General features: G+C 49.9%; 1 protein-coding gene across 1 annotated transcript in view; it reads left to right on the top strand.

Annotated features, from left to right (window-relative positions):
• unc5da (unc-5 netrin receptor Da) overlaps window positions 1–20632 on the top strand; it is a gene marked incomplete at both ends in the record, with an annotated part of 163537 nt that overhangs the window by 131518 nt on the left and 11387 nt on the right. The window contains 9 exons of the mRNA XM_080529400.1: window positions 28–195; window positions 1598–1762; window positions 2898–2930; window positions 5113–5298; window positions 7114–7266; window positions 7666–7911; window positions 8573–8657; window positions 12792–12963; window positions 20163–20393. Of these exons, the coding sequence (XP_080385526.1) occupies window positions 28–195; window positions 1598–1762; window positions 2898–2930; window positions 5113–5298; window positions 7114–7266; window positions 7666–7911; window positions 8573–8657; window positions 12792–12963; window positions 20163–20393 (1439 nt within the window). The remainder of the gene's footprint in view (window positions 1–27; window positions 196–1597; window positions 1763–2897; window positions 2931–5112; window positions 5299–7113; window positions 7267–7665; window positions 7912–8572; window positions 8658–12791; window positions 12964–20162; window positions 20394–20632) is intronic.

Genomic DNA, 20632 nt, shown 5'->3' with positions numbered 1-20632 from the left:
CTGCTCTCTCTCCCTCCCTCCCTCCAGTGAACGGGGGTTGGTCCCTGTGGACAGACTGGTCCCCCTGTAACGTGCGCTGCGGGCGGGGGGTTCAGAAGCGCTCCCGTACCTGCACCAACCCCGCGCCGCTCAACGGGGGGGCGTTCTGCGAGGGCATGTCAGTGCAGAAGAGCACCTGCAACGCGCTCTGCCCAGGTAAGCCCGTCTAACGCCGCCTGATGCCGGCTAATTCCGTCTAATGCCATCTAATGCATCCCCGTAACAAAACATCCTCCCACAGGGTCGCCTAATCCCGAGGGAGGAGACCCACAGAGGTGCGCATTTACATTCTAGCCCACCGCCGAACATCTGATTACACAAATTATCCTCACTTAGGACGAATTAAAGCCGGTGTGTCGGCGTTAGCCTAGAGCTAAGATGTGTCGTCGTCCCCCCCCCCTTCCCTCGGGGGTCCACACGACCAGGATTAGGAGACCCTGCGGGGGGGGGGAGTGTGTGTCGCGGAGCGGGGATGCATTATTTGCTGGTGCGTTTATATTTATGACAGCCTTCCCAGGAGATGGAGGCCGGCGTTCCCGGCTGTGCTTAGGGTAATTTCCCTCCAAACAGTTTTTAATAAATGCGTCGTCTGACCCCATTTTAGAGACTGACAGTGTTTGGTGTCTGAAACGTAATGAATTGCCCCTCTGACAGGCAGGAAGAGAGAGATGGGGAACAGAGAGCGAAATAGGAGGAAAAATGGGGAAAACTAGAAAGGCAAGAGGACAGACAACTAAAGGAGAGGGAGAGAATATGACAGCAACGCTAGAAAATAGCCCTCACAACCGGATCGAAAGCGAGGGAGAGAGAGAGAGCTAGGGCGAGAGAACAAGCGAGGGAGCAGTTATCAGACCTGCTGTGTAATCTGCACTGTCCAAGTACGCCTGTAACACAGGGGCTAAATTGATGGTTTCAGCAGCCGTACCAATCACCAGGGAAACGCTTGTCATGTTGGGGAAAAAGTTATCTGGCAAGGGCAGTGCTCTGACACAAGCACAATCTCGCCGTCCTCGCGGGAAGAAAAAAAACACTCGCGGGCTCGCTCGGCTTCTAGGGGGACTCTCTCTCTCTCTCTGTGTGTGTGTGTGTGTGTGAGCGCAAACAGAGCATTTGCATTTAGATTAGCAGAGAAAGGAGAACCTTGAAAGCCTATAGAGTCGTTAAGGTAGAAAGATGACTTGATGGAACAAGACAAAAGCAAACGGTCTGTTCCTGTGGCGAGTCAGCACAAGGGCAAGAACACAGCCTTTTCAATCGCGGACGGTTTCTGTAAGGTCGGCTATCGGGCTGGTCTTTTTTGCAAAGTGTTTACGTACTGTGAGGTTCATACCTGACTTTCTGTTACTGATGTTGGCCACTACAGTATGTGTGTTTGTCCACTCAGCTGTTTGCAGAATCTGGTAATCAATGTTATGTATGTGTGTGTGTGTGTGTGTGTGTGTGTGTGTGTGTCTGTGTGTGTCTGTGTATGTGCGTGCGTGTGTGTGTGTGTGTGTGTGTGCGTGCGTGCGTGCCTGTGCGTGTGTGCATGCGTGTGTGTGTGTGTTAAACCTCACAGTGGACGGTGGCTGGGGCACGTGGAGCGAGTGGACAGTGTGTAGCGCGGAGTGTGAGCGTCAGCGCAGCAGAGAGTGTACAGCCCCAGAGCCGAAACACGGCGGACATCTTTGTGACGGCGCCGCACTGGCCACAGAGAACTGCACTGGCGGCCTCTGTACACAGAGTAAGTCATCATCACCCCCCAATCCTCTGTCAGCACTGGGACTACCAGGTATCATCATCATCATCATCATCATCATCATCATCATCATCATCATCATCATGGAACGGCCTCTTTATAACTCTTCTTTATCAGTTTAGTCATTTGTGCATCATCATCATCATCATCATCCGAATAATTACGAGGAAACGACTGTTACATCGGTTCGAACGAAGACAATTATCGTCTTCCTTCAAACCAGCGTAAGATCCATTTGGCCTCCCACTCTGCGAAGGTCGTAATCGTTATCCAAACAGTGCTGTGTGTGTTGCCTGGCGTTCGGCGGGAAACACATGGTTTCGATGTCCAAACTAGTCCGGCCAGATTCCTCATTAGAGCGCTCCCAGGAGGGGCGAGAGACGTCCAGCGTCGGCCGCGCCGCTCGTGTGTTTTTCATTCTTATGATGCCAATATTCCGTCACATGTCATGTTGTAATCGCCCCTGTGTTTGCCGCCCTCCCTGAGGGACGGGCAGAGAGATAATCAGGCTGATGGTGTTCCACAGATCAACCCACCTCTGGGAGAGGCAGAGTCCCTCCGCTGATCTGATCCCACTCTCACGTCACGTACACGCACACACACAAAGACACCAACACACGCACACACACACAAAGACACACACACACACAAAGACACAAACACACGCACACACACACAAAGACACACGCACACACACACACAAAGACACAAATACACGCGCACGCGCACACACACAAAGACACACGCACGCACACACACAAAGACACACGCAAACACGCACACAAAGACACACGCACACACACAAAGACACAAACACACGCACACACACAAAGACACAAACACACGCACACACACACACAAAGACACACGCACACACACACAAAGACCCACGCACACAAAGACACACGCACACGCGCGCACACACACACACACACACACACACACAGACACACACACACAGACACACACACACACAAAGACAAAGACTCACGCACACATCCACACACATACATCAAAGTGCTCTTAAGAAACGTGACAGTACTGTAAGTCACGTACTGTAGTACTAGAAAGAGTATGAGTGAAGCCTTCACACTCACGTAGTGTCTCTGTGTCTTTGCAGATCGAAGGCTGCTACACGACGCCAAGCCACAGGGTGAGTTCCTTTTTCGGGTTCCTCTCCCCACCATTACCACACACACACACACACACACACACACACCGATATCTTATTACACCACAATTTAGCCCAGTAATTCCCATTCCATCTATCATCAACAACCGTGGTTACACCATCAACTCTAACCCCGTCCTCACACACCAGTACCCTAACAACACGCCCAGTACCATCACTACCACTGACACCATGGTCACACACCAGTACCCTAACAACACTCCCAGTACCATCACTACCACTGACACCATGGTCACACACCAGTACCCTAACAACACGCCCAGTACCATCACTACCACTGACACCATGGTCACACTCTGCCCCATCATACTCTTACCATCATTATCCTGGTAAACAGCATTCCCTCAACCCAAACACCTGTATTCCACCAGTCATACCATTCTTTTCACGGTGCGTACCAGTAAGTCTACTGCTGTATATCTCATGATAAACACTGCTTAAAGAAATATCTTGCGATAAAAAAACTAAAGTATTTTGAACGCTAATTACATCCAAACTACAGTATTTCTTTTGTCCCTCATATTTCTCCACAACTGTCTTTTTCAGAGGGGGTGTATTGTTTTGATTGTCAGAAAGGTGGCGGGGGGTGGGGGGGGGGGGGGGGGGGGGGAGGATACGTAGGCGTCCGTCTGCCAAAACTTCCTGAGCCCCCAATTAACCTGCCACTGTAGCTGCTAATGCAGCCTTGCATATTTTTGGAGAATGCTCTTTCTTTCTTTTTTTTCGCAGCTTCAGGCTACTTAGTGATTTTCTCACAGCCAGGAAAAAAATACTGTGCTGATCTCATTATCTTTGTGGAGAACAAGCTAAGCTAGGAGCACTTTGTTGCCTCCCTTCTTTCTTCTTTGTTTAGTTGTTGGAATGGTAGGATACTGGTGGGACCAGATAGTAGGTAATCATTTCCGATGAGCTAACTTAATGAATTGGTGTTGTCACATTATCCCAGTGGAACGCAGAGGTGCCTCCCAATGCCAGAACCCGAGCCGTGTTTGAGATGACAGTCAGGTGCTGGGTTGATTATAATCGGCTCCTTCGGAGGTTCCTCATTAGTGGCTTAACACCCTTTCTTTGGGATGGAGCGCTGAGCGCAGCACCAGGAGTGTGAGGAGGAGGAGACAGGAAATACAAAAATAATAAAGCCCGAAACAGCAGTTTGAAACCTGGGAGTGTCTTGGAAACAAACACTCAGAAACAAATCTTCCCGTTCCATATGGGCGGTTTGTCACTTCAGGTGGAATACTGTAGAAGTGAAAGAAATGACCGTTTTTCTTTGCCGAAACCACCAGGGATGTGGGTGTGTCGATGTGTTTGTGAATCACACAATCAAAGTATGTGTAAGGTACGTCACAACCGCGTCAACACAATTAAATTAACTCCTTCTCTCCCTCTCTCTCTCTCTCTCTCTGTCTCTCTCTTTCTCTGTCTATCTCTCTCTCTCTCTGTCTCTCTCTCTCCCTCTCTCTGTCTGTCTCCTCTCTCTGTCTCTCTCCCTCTCTCCGTCTCTCCCTCTCTCTCTCTCTCTCTCTCTACCTCCCCCTCTCTCTCTCTCTCTCTCTGTCTCTCTCTTTCTCTGTCTATCGCTCTCTGTCTCTCTCTCTCTGTCTCTCTCTTTCTCTGTCTATCTCTCTCCCTCTCTCTCTCTCTCTCTCTCTCTCTCTCTGTCTCTCTCTGTCTCTCTCTCTGTCTCTCTCTGTCTCTCTCTCTCTCTCTTTCTCTGTCTATCTCTCTCTCTCCCCCTCTCTCTCTCTGTCTCTCTCTCCCTCTCAATCTCTGTCTCTCTCCCTCTCTCTGTCTCTCTCCCTCTCTCTGTCTCTCTCCCTCTCTCTCTCTCTACCTCTCCCTCTCTCTCTCTCTACCTCTCCCTCTCTCTCTCTCTCTCTCTCTCTCTGTCTCCTTCTGTCTCTCTCTCTCTCCCTCTCTCTCTCTACCTCTCCCCCCCTCTCTCTCTCTCTCTCTCTCTCTCTGTCTCTCTCTTTCTCTGTCTATCTCTCTCTCTCCTTCCCTCTCCCTCTCTCTCTCTCTCTCCTTCCCTCTCCCTCTCTCTCTCTCTCTCTCTCTCCCTCTCTCCGTCTCTCTCCCTCTCTCTCTCTCTCTCTCTACCTCTACCTCTCTCTCTCTCCTTCCCTCTCCCTCTCTCTCTCAGGTCTGGAGGGCAGTAGTGATGTGGCCTTGTACTCTGGGCTGGCGGCGGGCGTGGTGACGGTGGTGGTGCTGATCGTAGCGGTCACCCTCTACCGGAGGAACCAGAGTGAGTACGGCGTGGACGTCATCGACTCCTCCGCCCTCACGGGGGGCTTCCAGTCGTTCAGCTTCAAGACCGCCCGCCAAGGTGAGCCGGTGGAACACACATACACACACACACACACGCACGCACACCTAAACACACTCACACACACACACACACACACGCACACCTAAACACACACACACACACACACACACACACATTACTGAAGAGGCGCTGTTGTAGACAAACACACTCCCACATTGTCGAGGCCCAGTTGAAGCTCACCAGGTGTGACTGCCGGGACGTCCTTGGTTGCAGCGTGCTCTCCGCCCAATCGATGTTTGTTTAATTTTTCTCATTTTTCATTTAGTTTCGAGTTGATCAAAAAAGTCCTTGGGCTCACCAAGGTCGTCCGCGGTGCGCCCGGTGACGCGGTGGGGTGACTGCGCTGACGCTGTGGAAATGATCAGTGTGTCTGTCTCCCTCTCCCTGTCAGGCCACAGAGACCAGACACAGCTCTCATTCCTCACTGTCTCACTTGGCACACACACACATACACGGACACACACACCCAAATCCACACACGCACACACATACACACACACACACGCACACATGCACATACACGCACAAACACAGACACACCCTCCCTCCTCCTACCCCTTTACCCCTAGACTGACGGTCATAGTAATGACTGGAGCATCTGCAGTCTTGCGTCACAAGGAAAGGGGGAAAAACTATCCTCTGATTTCCACTCCAACAGACGGAGACATAATTTTCATGACACTGTGCCTTCCCAGAGGCTGGCGCTAATACAGCCATGCTAACACACAGCCATGCTAACACACAGCCATGCTAACACACAGTCATGCTAACACACAGCCATGCTAACACACAGCCATGCTAACACACAGCCATGCTAACACACAGCCATGCTAACACACAGCCATGCCAACACACAGCCATGCCAACACACAGCCATGCTAACACACAGCCATGCTAACACACAGCCATGCTAAAACACAGCCATGCCAACACACAGCCATGCCAACACACAGCCATGCTAACACACAGCCTTGTCAAAACCTTGTTGTCATCTCCATGGTCTTGTGTCTCTATTCAGAGTCATAGAGGCTTGGGATTTTACAGACATGCTAATTGGATAATAAAACCAGTCCATCCGAGCCAGACAACCCCCTGACATCCTTCTGTCGTTAACAGCAATCTGTTACATCATCGCTGGCTTGATTGAGTCTCTCGCGGCGATCTAGACGTGTTGAAACGCTTCTCTCTCTCGGGAGAACTATTGCATGTTGGAACAAACATGTGTGGATGTTTTTCTCACCCATTGCAACCCCCCCCCCTTCCCCGCTCCCCCCATTTCTCAAACATGCAATATTTTCCCTGTTCAGGGGAATTGGTTGAAATCCAATGTTAAAAGAGCTTACTGCCTGCACAGTGCTCTGATCTGCTGTCTTTGATGATCATGTGAAGATCTAGACTCCAATCTTGTTTCAGTTTCCCCATCTGCTCCACTATTTATCAAGCTTTTGTGCACAATTTCAAGTCTATTTTTGTTCCTCTCAGCGTAACTCTCTCAGTAAAATAAGAGTTTCACTCATGAAGTTAGGAAGAACCTCAATCCCTACAACACCTCCCCCCCCCCCCCCCCTCCCGCCCACCCACTAAGAATGTGATACCCTTGTTTCTATGGAGAGGAATTGGTTACATTTCTGTTGCTTTAATTAGGACTTTGTGGCACCTCCGTTGTCATGGTGAGGTGTTTTTTGTCACCCCTGTGTTTCCATGGTGAGGATGGATATTTTGGAAATGGTATGTTGTGGGGACCTACTGTTGCCATGGTTATAATTGACATCCCCTGTGTGTTTAATCTGTGTCTTTCTGTGTCCCGTCCAGGAAACCCCCTCCTGATGAGCTCGTCCCTGCAGCCGGACCTGACCATGTCTCGGACCTACACCAGCCCCATCTGCTTCCAGGACTCCATGGACAAGGAACTGATGGCCGAGCCCTCGCTCTTCGACCCCTTACCCGACCTCAAGGTCAAAGGAGGTCAGAGTCGATATGTTACGACGATCTTATTTTATCCCTTGCTTTTTTTCGTCCTTCAACAGTATTCTATAATACGACGCTCGTGTATCGTGAACTGAATAAAGCACGTCACAATCCGAATCCGAATCAGAATCAGAATGATTGTTATTGCCATGTATATTCGCACATACAGGAAACTGACTTGGTGTGGTTGGTGCATAGGACATAAAGATAAAATATATATGCGGTAGATATATATATATAATAAAACAACAATGTAATAAAACAACAATATACCAGCAAAAATTGTTTAAAAAGGCAATGACAGAAAGGGGCAGTAGAACGACCATTACGCAGGCTGTAAATTAAGACTAATGTCAAACTGATCTAGATTCATATCCGTTCCAAACACCCCCCCAGGTCAGAGTTCCTTCATGGTGTCGCTGGGTGTGTCGGAGAGGGCCGAGTACCACGTCAACTCCCACCCCCAGACCTTCCCCCGGGGGCTCGGCCCGGACTACAGCGGGGTGGGGGTGGAGGCCACCCTGGGCCGGCGGGAGAAGAGCCTCCTCCACCCGCACGCCCCCTCCACTCCGTCCAGACCTCCCCTCAGGACGGCGGGGGTGTTCGGACACGCGGGGGGGCGGCTGGTGGTGCCTAACACAGGTGAGGACCTGGACACTTCACTCAATTATGCTCCTCTTCTGTTTCCATCATGTAGCCGTATACTGTATGCACACACACACACACACACACACACACAGACATTCACTTACGCACACATTAACTCATACTCTACAAGCACTCACTTATGTACACACACGTAGACGCGGTGTTAAACATTCACACAGACGTTAAAATATGCAAAGAGATGAGTGCATTGTGGGAGATGGAAACAGACACGCTTCAGGCTGTCATGCTCACATGCATCCAGTACCTTTCTGCTGTCCCTGGTGGTGTTTTGAGAGGCTGGTAGGCTAGGTTGGCTCAGGAGAGGGGAATTGTTTGCAGCTCAATCGTCGATTGGAGTGTGTGTGTGTGTGTGTGTGTGTGTGTGTCTGAGTGTGTGTGTGTGTGTGTGTGTGTGAGTGTGTGTGTGTGTGTGTGTGTGTGTGTGTGTGTGTGTGTGTGTGCGTGCGTGCGCGTGTGTGTGGCGTATCGTTGATTTAAGAGCCCCTGAGGGCCTTACCTGGCCACCTCCAGTAAAAAGTCACCTCCAGTAAAAAGACTTGACAGCAGAGCAGTGTGTGTGTGTGTTCGTGCGTGCCCGTGTGCGTCCGTGCGTGCGCCTATTCATCAGCTGTTGTGACCCTCTCTCTCTCCATAGGAGTCAGTTTGTTGGTGCCCCATGGGGGGATCGCTGAGGACACCACGTGGGAAATGTACATGACCATCAACCAGGAGGACAGCAGGTGAGAGACACGGAGACACAGAGACACAGAGGACAGGCCTGCCTCCCTTTACTGTCTTCCATCTGCATCCCGTCTCTCAGACACATATCCCTTTGCCTCATCGTGTATTTGCATCTCCCTCTGCCTCTCTCTCTTCCATTTCACTCTTCTACACACACACACACACACACACACATGCAGACACACACACACACACCCTCACACATAAACACACAGACACACACACACACACACACACACACACACATCATGTATTTGTATCTCCCCCTCTCTTCCATTTCTCTCTTCTACACACACACACACACACACACGCACACGCACGGATACAGAGATGCACAGACGTCTACACACACTCCTCTCAGCGTGTGGCCCTAGCTAATCTCGCACACACTCTACGGGGGAGGACGTGATGTGTCAGAACGTGCAGCTCTGCAGAATGCATCAGCAGACCGAGACACACCCTTCCATTCTGGGCAACGGTTTTTAAGTCTCTACACTTAACCTGACACCATGTACTTCTTGGGTGACTGGTTAAAAAGCTGTGAATGTTAAAGTCTTCAGGTTAAGGGATATCTGAAGTGATTTGGCAGGCGGTCCGATTGAACAAGACAGACAGGAAGTCCTGGACTCTCGCCCACTATGAATAGCCCCCTTGCCGTGACGTAGCTGTCAAGACTTTCACTAAGCTATTACTCAAAGAGAGCAAAATGGCACGACAGATAAGAGTCGTTCATAAGATATAAGGGATTGCCGCTGATTTTATTTCCGAGAGCTTCTGAAGTTTCTCGCCCACCAGAAGTTTATTTTGGGGTATTTCTGGTTAGAGCCCAAAATAAACCATCTCAAACATCTCGACACGTGTCTATACGACAGCATGTCAGCAAACGTGTCTGTATGACAACATGGATCTCAACTTCTTCTGAGGCTGGAGAAGAAATGACGTGCCAAGTCACCTGGCATTAGAGGCGCACACACACACACACACACACACCCACACACACCCACATACACACCCACTTTATTTAGCCCCCACCGCCGACCTCCTCCGAGTTCCTGGTGGCTGCTGGTTGAGAGATAAACATCAAAGGTCATATTTGGGTGACGGCTCAGAGTTTAGTATTTGGAATGCCGATGCTTGTGTACTCTTCAAAAAAAAAAAAAAAAACACCAAACTCACGCGGGGGCCCCACCTTCACGTTCCTGCTCTATCTCTCTCCCTACTCACGCGGGGGCCCCCACCTTCACGTTCCTGCTCTGCTCCGATAAGCCTGATGGTGTTTACTTCCTTTGGCTGCCGTCTCAGGAGCCGCAGGGGCCAAGCACCACTGAGCTGTCACTCACCACCTATCTTTTGACAGCTGCAGAGACCCAGGGAGAAATTGGATCTATTCTTCCCATTCAGTGCCAAAGTCGTCGACATAAGACGGCGCTCTCCACAGTAGGAGAATAAGGAATCGATCGGCTCTGCCTCGGATTCAGGTGTCGTCGAGGAGAGGTTCCTCCGTCTCCTCCTCTGGGGCCTCACTAGGGCGTCTTTGTGTCTCCGAAACTCTCGTACCAGGGAGGGGGGGGGGGGGAAACGCGGGTCTCGAAGGAGGAGAGTCTTTGCTCCGCGGTGAGCCGTCGCAATAACGGATTTGATTCGGTTTATTAGGATCCCCCAGGAGCTGATGCATAAAGCGGTAGCTCCTCTTCCCGGGGTCCACACACAACAAAAAACATCGGATATGATAACGGTTCCCTGACGCCAAAAGTTGGAACGGGCTCGAGTTGACTTCCAACTTTTTAAAAGGGTGGGAGTCAAGAGGAGCCCATGCAAAAAAACGTAGCATGATGGTTTTTTTCCCTTAACGCCTTTTCAATGTTGCGTGTCTATTAGCAGAGGTAGTTTGCGAAGCTATCCTCGTAATGTGACAATGCCTTCGCTTTAAGCTCCCCCCACAGGTGACACTTGAGCGTGAACGAGCTGACGAGGTCCTATTCCCGCAACACCTCTGTCAGTTTCCTTTGAGGGGAAATACAGTAGCTTACATTGTGTGATATCCAAGGTTGTTGACTCTTTTTTTAACTCCCAGAGGGTGTTAGCCCAGAGGGTGTTAGCCTAGCCCTTGAAGCTCTGTTGTTGTCTGATGACGTCCTTGGGCTTGTCAGACCATCGTATCACCCACTGCATGGGGGATACAGGCCATAGCCTCAACACAAGGTCAACAGCTCAACATCGTGAGAGCCAGCCACACACACACACACACACACACACACACACACACACACACACATTTGACAGAGTGTGAATGAGTGACGGTGTGAAAGGGAGTGTGTATGACTCAAGAGTGTGAAAGAGTGACAGTGAAGGAGATGTGTATATGAATAGAGGTGTGTCGAGGAGAGTTTGCAGCGGTTTGATCTCAAACATCTCTCTCTGAGGTAACGCACAGACATTCAGACATGAAAACACTTGGTAAACATTAAAAACATACTAATTACGATCAATGACCCCAACACCCACACTGAAACACTGTTTGTGAGGCGTATCGCGTTTATGATACTTTGCTCTCGGTTTGTATATGAAGAAACATAACGCCTTTGCTTTTCCAAAGTCACTGTCAGGCTAATTACCGAAGTCCAACCTGCAGGTAACCTTGTGTACCTCAGCTGCCTGGGGCTGATTGCACAACAGAGTGTGTTAGAGTGAAATCTTACTTCTTTGACTGAAGATCACAACCTGCTGTTAATGTTGTTATTGTTAGTTGCTTCTATGTGCAACCAACGGAGAGATTGAACAAGCAGTCGACAATCCAGTGGTAATTAACCAAAGCTTAACAACTCAAACTGCTCAGAAACCTGTGGTGAGAACACTGATCTCTGACTCTCAGCAGGTGTGCTCAATACGAAGTGTAGGCTGCCCTGATGTTTCACAGAGCACAGTCGTTTGTGTGTGTGTCTGTGTGTGTGTGTAAGTGTGTGTCTGTGTGTGTGTCTGTGTGTGTGTGTGTGTGTGTGTGTGTGAGAGTGTGTGAATGTGTGTGTGTGTGTGTGTGTGTGTGTGTGTGTGTGTGTGTGTGTGTGTCTGTGTGTGTGTGTGTGTGTGTGTGTGTGTCTGTGTGTGTCTGTGTCTCTGTGTGTGGGTGTGTATGTGTGTGAGTGCGTGTGTGTCTGTGTGTGTGTGTGAGAGAGAGAGAGAGAGAGAGAGAGAGAGGGAGGGAGAGGGAGGGAGAGGGTGAGAGAGAGAGAGAAAGAGAGGGGGAGAGAGAGAGAGAGAGAGACAGACAGACAGAGAGACACACAGAGAGCGAGAGACAGAGACAGAGATAGAGATGGAGGGAGGGAGGGAGGGAGAGGGAGAGAGAGGGAGAGAGGGTGAGAGAGAGAGAGAGAGAGAGGGAGGGAGAGAGAGAGGGAGAGAAAGAGGGAGAGGGAGAGGGGGAGAGAGAGACAGAGAGAGTGAGAGGGAGAGAGAGAGAGTGAGAGGGAGGGAGAGAGGGAGAAGGAGAGAGAGAGAGACAGAGAGAGAGAGAGAGAGAGAGGGGGAGAGGGAGAGAGAGAGAGAGACTCCTGCCGAGGGAACGCCAGCCTGGTCATGTGACAGTGAGGCTACATTCCCAGGGTGGGCAGCCCCCTGGCCCGCTGCAGGATTGATGGCAGCCCCGATCGATCGGCCTCCGGCCCCCGGCCAAGCACAGGGCCCCTTAATCTTTCACCGCTCCACCTGCCCTCATCAAACTAAGCTTCAAACGCACCATCAACCCACAAGCCTCAGACTCAAGCTAGCCTGTCCTCTCCCAGACCCCCAAATCCATTAGTCCCAGCACTTGAATCTTATCTTCTATCTGGATGTCTCTGTTAGCTGTTTTCGGATGGATCATGTATGTGTCTGTGGTTGTGAGGCCACATCAACAACAACAACAACAACAACAACAACAACAACATCCAATTCCACTGCTCTTACTGTGGTTCAGATGTCTGGTAAATACTGATAGATAGCAGGGTATCCCCGTTATAGTGTGAGCACACAACACCATCCTGATGGCTATGCTTCTCTCGCTGTGTGAGAGGACATGTCTTCATCTTAAGTGTCTGTGTTCTTTAAACCTATCCTGTGTGTGTGTGTGTGTGTGTGTGTGTGTGTGTTTGCAGCACTCTGTCAGAGGAGGGTCAGGAGATCCTGCTGGGCCCTGAGGTCACCTACGGCCCGCCGGGTCTCGACCTGTCCTGCCCCGTCGCCATGACGATAGCGCACTGCGCAGAGGCCGCCGCCGACAACTGGAGCATCCGGCTGAAGAGACAGACGCAGGACAGCAAGTGGGAGGTGGGTGACGTCACACTCACACATAACACTCACATGTCTGTGTAGATAAGCATGCCAAAGCCCCCTGATGAAGGCTTTGATAGAGAATGCTGATTTTGGATTATAAAAGATAACAAGTTGAGCTCCCTTTGATATACGTAAAAAAAAGAAAGAAAAAGTCATACGTAGCTTTCAGTCACAAAATGGCCGCCATGGTCATACAGGCTGGTTGTATTTAATGAGGAAAGATCCCCTACACAAATGTACAGTGATTTGAGCACCTGGATAAAAATACTGTAAAATTAAATTAAACCCAGTAGAGTAATAATAATAATAATAACTTTATTTGTTATTATATATAAAGTGCTTTGACAGCTAAGCGCAAACATATCACAATAATGAATAGTTCAACACAAACATATCACAACCATATCACAATAATGAATAGGCTAGTTCAGCACAAACATATCACAACCATATCACAATAATAAATAAAACAAGAAAAAACTATAAAATATATATATTTTTAAAAGGTAGGAAAATAAAAATATTAGTAATTATATGATATTTCCTTAGGGCAGCATATACAATGAAAAAATAAGGGAACCAAGACAGCTTCCTTGTGCAACCCCAAAAAATCTCTCTGGCTCGTTGTCTCCTAGACTAATAGAACTGCCTCTTTGTAAGGTGTTCTCGGAACCAGTTCAGGACACAATCTGAGAGACCAACCCATTTTTCCAGATGACCCAACAGGATGCTATGGTCGATCGAGTTGAAAGCTGCGCTCAAATCTAAAAGATTAAGAACTGAGACCTTGTTTGCGGAAACGGCAAGTCTAAGATCGCTAACCATTTTGGTTAATGCTGTCACTGTGTTGTGGTTCGATCTAAAACCAGAGTGGAATTTCTCCAAAATATAATTCTTCACACTCTTTTTAAAAAGTTGTTTATTTGGTTAAAAACTATGTTCAAGTATGGTGCTCAAGAAGGGTAAATTGGATATCGGTCTGTAATTACTTAGGATAATGGCGATCAGTGAAGTAAGACACAGCTTTCACAGTCACTTTATTGACTAGCAAACTGAGAGACAAAGACTCGCTCAATGTGAAACCCAAACGATGGGGTCATCAAACCCAACAACAGTGCCACCCATGGTTTCAGTACTTAATAACAATGAATGCACACAATGCATGCTGAGAACAGCAAGGCACAATGCTAACTGTGTAGCCCTGTCTCTACACTGCCTCCACCAGCATGTCGCCTGTTCTCAGCCGACAACCAAGTCCCTACAGCGAGGGGGAAGCCACACCCCGCAGGCTCCTGTTCCCCCCCATCCATTTGGTTGATCACATTAGATTAGATTCAACTTTATTGTCATTGCAGAGTACAAGTACCAGACAACGAAATGCAGGGTTAGGGTTAGGGGGGGTTGTTCATCAGAGTGTGTGTGTGTGTGGGGGGGGGGTGTTCATCAGAGTGTGTGTGTGTGTGGGGGGTGTTCATCAGAGTGTGTGTGGGGGGGGGGGGGGGGGGGTTCATCAGAGTGTGTGTGGGGGGGGGGTGTTCATCAGAGTGTGTGTGTGTGTGGGGGGGTGTTCATCAGAGTGTGTGTGTGTGTGGGGGGGGTGTTCATCAGAGTGTGTGTGTGTGTGGGGGGGTGTTCATCAGAGTGTGTGTGTGTGGGGGGTGTTCATCAGAGTGTGCGTGTGTGGGGGGGGTGTTCATCAGAGTGTGTGTGTGTGGGGGGTGTTCATCAGAGTGTGTGTGGGGGGGGGGGGTGTTCATCAGAGTGTGTGTGTGTGGGGGGTGTTCATCAGAGTGTGTGTGGGGGGGGGGGTGTTCATCAGAGTGTGTGTGTGGGGGGGGGTGTTCATCAGTGTGTGTGTGTGTGTGTGTGTGGGGGGGTGTTCATCAGAGTGTGTGTGTGGGGGGGGTGTTCATCAGAGTGTGTGTGGGGGGGGTGTGTTCATCAGAGTGTGTGTGTGTGGGGGGTGTTCATCAGAGTGTGTGTGGGGGGGGGGTGTTCATCAGAGTGTGTGTGTGTGGGGGGTGTTCATCAGAGTGTGTGTGGGGGGGGGTGTTCATCAGAGTGTGTGTGGGGGGGTGTTCATCAGAGTGTGTGTGTGTGGGGGGGGTGTTCATCAGAGTGTGTGTGGGGGGGTGTTCATCAGAGTGTGTGTGTGTGGGGGGGGTGTTCATCAGAGTGTGTGTGGGGGGGGGGGTGTTCATCAGAGTGTGTGTGTGGGGGGGGTGTTCATCAGAGTGTGTGTGTGTGTGGGGGGGGTGTTCATCAGAGTGTGTGTGTGTGGGGGGGGGGGGTGTTCATCAGAGTGTGTGTGTGTGTGTGTGTTCATCAGAGTGTGTGTGTGGGGGGGGGGTGTTCATCAGAGTGTGTGTGTGTGTGTGGGGGGGTGTTCATCAGAGTGTGTGTGTGTGTGTGTGTGTTCATCAGAGTGTGTGTGTGTGTGGGGGGGTGTTCATCAGAGTGTGTGTGTGTGTGTGTGGGGGGTGTTCATCAGAGTGTGTGTGTGTGGGGGGGGTGTTCATCAGAGTGTGTGTGTGTGTGTGTGGGGGGGGTGTTCATCAGAGTGTGTGTGTGGGGGGGGGGTGTTCATCAGTGTGTGTGTGTGTGGGGGGGGTGTTCATCAGAGTGTGTGTGTGTGTGGGGGGGGGTGTTCATCAGAGTGTGTGTGTGTGTGGGGGGGTGTTCATCAGAGTGTGTGTGTGTGTGGGGGTGTTCATCAGAGTGTGTGTGTGTGGGGGGGGTGTTCATCAGAGTGTGTGTGTGTGTGGGGGGTGTTCATCAGAGTGTGTGTGGGGGGGGGGGGGTGTTCATCAGAGTGTGTGTGTGTGGGGGGGGTGTGTTCATCAGAGTGTGTGTGTGGGGGGGTGTTCATCAGAGTAATAGCTCTGTGAAAGAAGCAGATCTGGAGCCTGCTGGCACAGACCCTGAGGATCCTGAGTCTCTCAGACGGTCGGGGATCAAACAGACCGTGACTGGATGTTTGCCACCCTCCGCCGACACCGGTCTGCCTGGGGGGACTTTTTTAATTTCCATTTTTGACATTTAGCCGACGCCTTTTGTCCAAAGCGACTTACAACAACAACAATAACAATCAACTTGAATCCAATAAAATAGTACACAGTCAGGATATAAAGCAACATAATTAAAACATAGGACGTAAGACCTGAAAAAACAAAGTGTATAATCATAAACACAACGGACAGGACGATGGGGGAGGCTTCAGGAGGGACAGCTAAGGTACTACAGCCCGAAGAGATGGAGGTCTTCAGTCTACGACGGAAGACAGGGGATGACTCTGCAGTCCTGAGAGCTCGTTCCGATTCCCTCAAAAGAGATTTAGGTCATGTTCTCACATGAAAGCCCCCCAGGGAACTGTTCTGTCACCCTTTCTCTTCACCCTCTATACCTCCGACTTCCAGTTTAGCTCCGACCAGTGCCACCTGCAGAAGTTTTCGGATGACTCCTCTATCGTCGGTTACATCACAGACGACAGGGATGAGGAGTACAGGGCCCTGGTGGAGAGCTTCGTGCAGTGGTGCGACACCAACTTCCTTTTGCTTAACACCAGCAAAACAAAGGAGTTGGTGGTGGATTTTAGGAGGAAGAGAAGGACCCCAGCCCCCATCACCATCAAGGGGGTGGAAGTCGAGAGGGTGGACTCCTACAGGTACCTGGGAGTACAAATTAATAACAAACTGGACTGGACTGACAACACCGAGGCTCTTCTCAGGAAAGGGCAGAGCAGACTGTTTTTCCTGAGAAGGCTGAGGTCTTTCGGTGTCTGCAACAAGCTGCTGCAAATGTTTTATCAGTCGGTGGTTGCCAGCGTTCTGTTCTTCGCCGTGGCCTGCTGGGGTGGAAACATCTGTGCCAGGGATGCTGCGAAGATAAACAAACTGGTGAAGAAGGCCAGCTCTGTGGTGGGGACCGGGCTGGACAGCCCAGAGGTGGTGGCAGAACAGAGGATGGGGAAAAAACTGGCGGCCATGCTGGCCAATCCCTCCCACCCGATGTACTGCGAGCTGGCAGGGATGAGGAGCAAGTTCAGCCACAGATTTGTTCTCCCCCGTCAAAGTACAAAAAGATTTGGACAGTCCTTTGTTCCAGCTGCACTCCGACTCTACAACCAGGCCCTGCAGGGTGGGGGAGACCTGGAGCTGGAACTTTTGGAACTTTTTACTTATTGAGCCTCCACTGTTTTATGTATTTTATTGAATGTTTTTCTGTTTTCTGTATTGAATGTTTTCTGCCCTAACTGAGCTGTTTGACAACAAAATTTCCCCATTGGGGACAATAAAGGTTTTCAATCAATCAATCAATCAATCAGGACCCGGAGCAAGTGGATGAGTTCGCAACACTGTTGCATAAATTATTTCTCTGATTTGCGTTCTCACAGCCCTTTATGTAAACGAAGTATCATATGCAATAATCGAAGCAACAGTCGAATCGAAGTAACATATGCAATCGAAGCAACATGCGCTGTTGTTTTCCTATGGACAGCCTCGATGCGTCGTTTCTAACCGGAGCGAAACCACCCTTTTCAAGCGGAGCATGCGTTGGTTATTTGCTCCAGGAGCGACTTCGAATGCGCGTTCTCACAGCTCCAAACAACACAGAGCAAAGCGAATTTTATCCTAAACTCTGTTTCAAGTGAAGCAAATGTTCTAGTGAGAACACCCCCTCAGATTCAGATTCAGATTCAGACAACTTTATTGATCCCACTGGGGGCAATTCATGTGTAGCTTTACTCCTCATTCAGACACAAACAACATACAACAGTACAATGTCATGTCAAGCGCACCTTTTAGATGTGTAAAAAAAAAAGAATAAAAGAAATCCGAAAAATAAAAAACTACTCGACTAAGAACATTCATTTTTTTCATGACATTGTACTGTTGTATGTTGTTTGTAAGTCTACTTGAAGTGATCACCCTCTGAGTTAAGTAGTCTGATAGCTGAAGGGATAAAAGATTTGGAGTGACGGTTGGCCAAAGATTCTGAAAGCATGCACACTGCACGCAGAGTGGAACGCCTCACCGGGGGGGCCTATCTGTAACAACAGTCTGAATCGGGAAATGAACCGCTGAGAGTGTTAATGTTTAGCGCCACAGGAGAACAGTAAGGGGGGCTAGTGCTGGAAACAGTTGCCTGAGATGAACCTGGAGCAGAACAGGGGGGGATTCTGTGGTGTGTGTGTGTGTGTGTGTGTGTGTGGAGTGTAAACAGACAGTCACATGGGGAGGAGAGTACAGCGTGCTGCAAATTGCCCACTAGCATTTGGCCGGCCCAGCCTGTTGGAGCGGATTCCGTCAGTCCTAAAAAAAAGGAATAGAAGCCGATTCCAACCAAAACAAATTCAAATTGTCAATGAAACCTACAGTGTTATTGTGAGGCTCTGCAGGTGGGTCGGAGCCAAGTGTGGAGGCTGAGGATTCTGGAGGAACGCCCTGCTCCACGGGACAACGTGGGAATAGGCCCAGAGATTAAAAAAAAAAAACTTTCCACATCTATTTAAAAAGTTCAAATCGCCAGCCAGGTATTTTGGTATTGGTCTGATATAAAAGGTGCTGAAAGCCTATGAAAACCTCTCGCTGCTCTTATGTGCGGCATTCCTAGCACCTTTGAAAAGCCCTTCAACTCTGCGTCTTATAGCTACTTCACACCCTCACAGGGACTTCGTTCTGCCGATCTGACATCAATCCCCACACACCACTCTCCACCATCTTACCCCTCCATCCCCAGCAGAGCGGACATATCTGAGACGTTCTTTTAATGTTTAACTAACCTCATCAAAGGCGGCAGGGACCTCATCGAGGCGGAGTGACCCCAGAGCCGCAGAGTCTTTGTGCCTGTGGAGGGCCCGCGACGCGCTCTCCCAGACAGCCTCTTTCACTGCCTATGACATTTACACAGGATGTAATTTGCCAGAAGAGACGTGCTGTACAAAAGGGAGCTATCAAATAGGCGGCGGCGGGGAGGGGGGGAAGGGGGGGGGGGGAATAGAGAAACATAGAGAGAGATTGAGAGAGAGAGAGAGATGTCCCGAGAGAGAGAGAGAGAGAGAGAGAGAGATAGTGTGTGAGGTGTCAGTGGCCTCGCTCTCGTAAAAAAAATAAAAAATAAAGCGATGTGTGACCTGCCTCCGTTATTGTGAAATAATGAGGGCTTTATCTCAGGCAGAATGCCTCCACAAATGTGAACCGCTGAAATTAGTGACATTAGGGGAGATGGAAGGCCCCTCTCTCTGTCTCTCTCTCTCTCTCTTTCTCTCTCTCTCTCTCTCTCTCTTTCTCTCCGTCCTTTTTTTCCATTAATGCTGCAGCTGTTTTTTTTTTTTTTTTTTTTCGTGGCGGCGGTGGCGTTTGACTCCATCATTTCTCCCTCGCTGCCTGCCTGACTGCTCTCCTGCCCGGCGGGGATGAGCTATGAAATAGAGATCCCTCATGTCTGCTGCAGTGCTAATGGTCCAGGTTTAGGAGGCTGTGGGTCACTCAATTATGCAGCCAGGCTTTACAAGGCTTAACAACGCCTAATGCAGACAGGGCATTTGGGTCACAGCTCAGAGTAAGATGATGACAGTGATTTGGAGGGGGAATTGAGCACTGAATGAAGGTGAAATGGCCTATCCATCCAATTGTTATCCTGTGTTGATCACATTTGTCAGTGGATTGCTTTCAGGATGCATTGTCCTTTTGTCTCAACAGGCTCATTATGTTGTCTGGTGAAAAAGGGAACAAGTCGGCGAACCGACCGAATGTTCAGACTTTTATTCAGAAAAATGTCAATACGGTTTCAATGTTGTTGAAAATCAATGACACACACTCGCTAGTCAACTAACACAACTTATTTCGTGAGCCTGCTAACAATGTAAAGTAGTGTTCTAGTTAACTAGGTAGCAGTGGGGATTACTCACCGAATCCATTGCGTTGCAGTGTTTTGGCCGGACTAGCGAGAGTTGATTGAAAATGGATTCAAATTCTTCCGAATAAAAGTCGGAACATTTTCATCGGTCGGCGACTCGTTAACTGTTTCACCAGCTACCGTCACATACAGCCAACCGTGGTTCCCCTCTCTTCCAGCTTACCCTTCAGCCAACTCCCATGTCACTGTTATGCCATTACGACACTCTAGATAGGCATCGCCCTCCACTGTCGGCCATACCTAACCCTACCCTGTTGTGTTCCCCCATGTGACAGGAAGTGATGTCTGTGGAGGAGGAGAGCACGTCCTGTTACTGTCTGCTGGAGGCCCAGAGCTGCCACCTGCTGCTGGAGCGCCCTGGCCGCTACGCCCTGGTGGGGGCGCCACTGAGCCAGGAGGCGGTGAAGAGGCTGAGGCTGGCCGTGTTCGGCAGCACAGACAACACCAACCCTCTGGGATACAGCCTCCGGGTCTACTGTGTGGACGACACACCGCACGCCTTCCAGGTACGGGGGGGAGGAAGAGAGAGGAGGGGAGAGGAGGGGAGGGGATGAAAGAGGAGGAGGAGAGGGAGGAGGAGGAGAGGGAGGAGGAGGAGGAGGAGGAGAGGGAGAAGGAGGAGAGGGAGGAGAAGGAGGAGAGGGAGGAGGAGGAGGAGGAGGAGAGGGAGGAGGAGGAGGAGGAGGAGTCTAAATCTGGTGTGTTTTGAGCTATTCTTTTTTTGTAATGTCCTTGAGTCTACAAG

Source organism: Nansenia antarctica (assembly GCF_963989245.1).
Source record: "Nansenia antarctica genome assembly, chromosome: 4".
Classification (NCBI taxonomy): domain Eukaryota; kingdom Metazoa; phylum Chordata; class Actinopteri; order Argentiniformes; family Microstomatidae; genus Nansenia; species Nansenia antarctica.
This window is presented reverse-complemented; position numbering and strand designations above follow the sequence as displayed.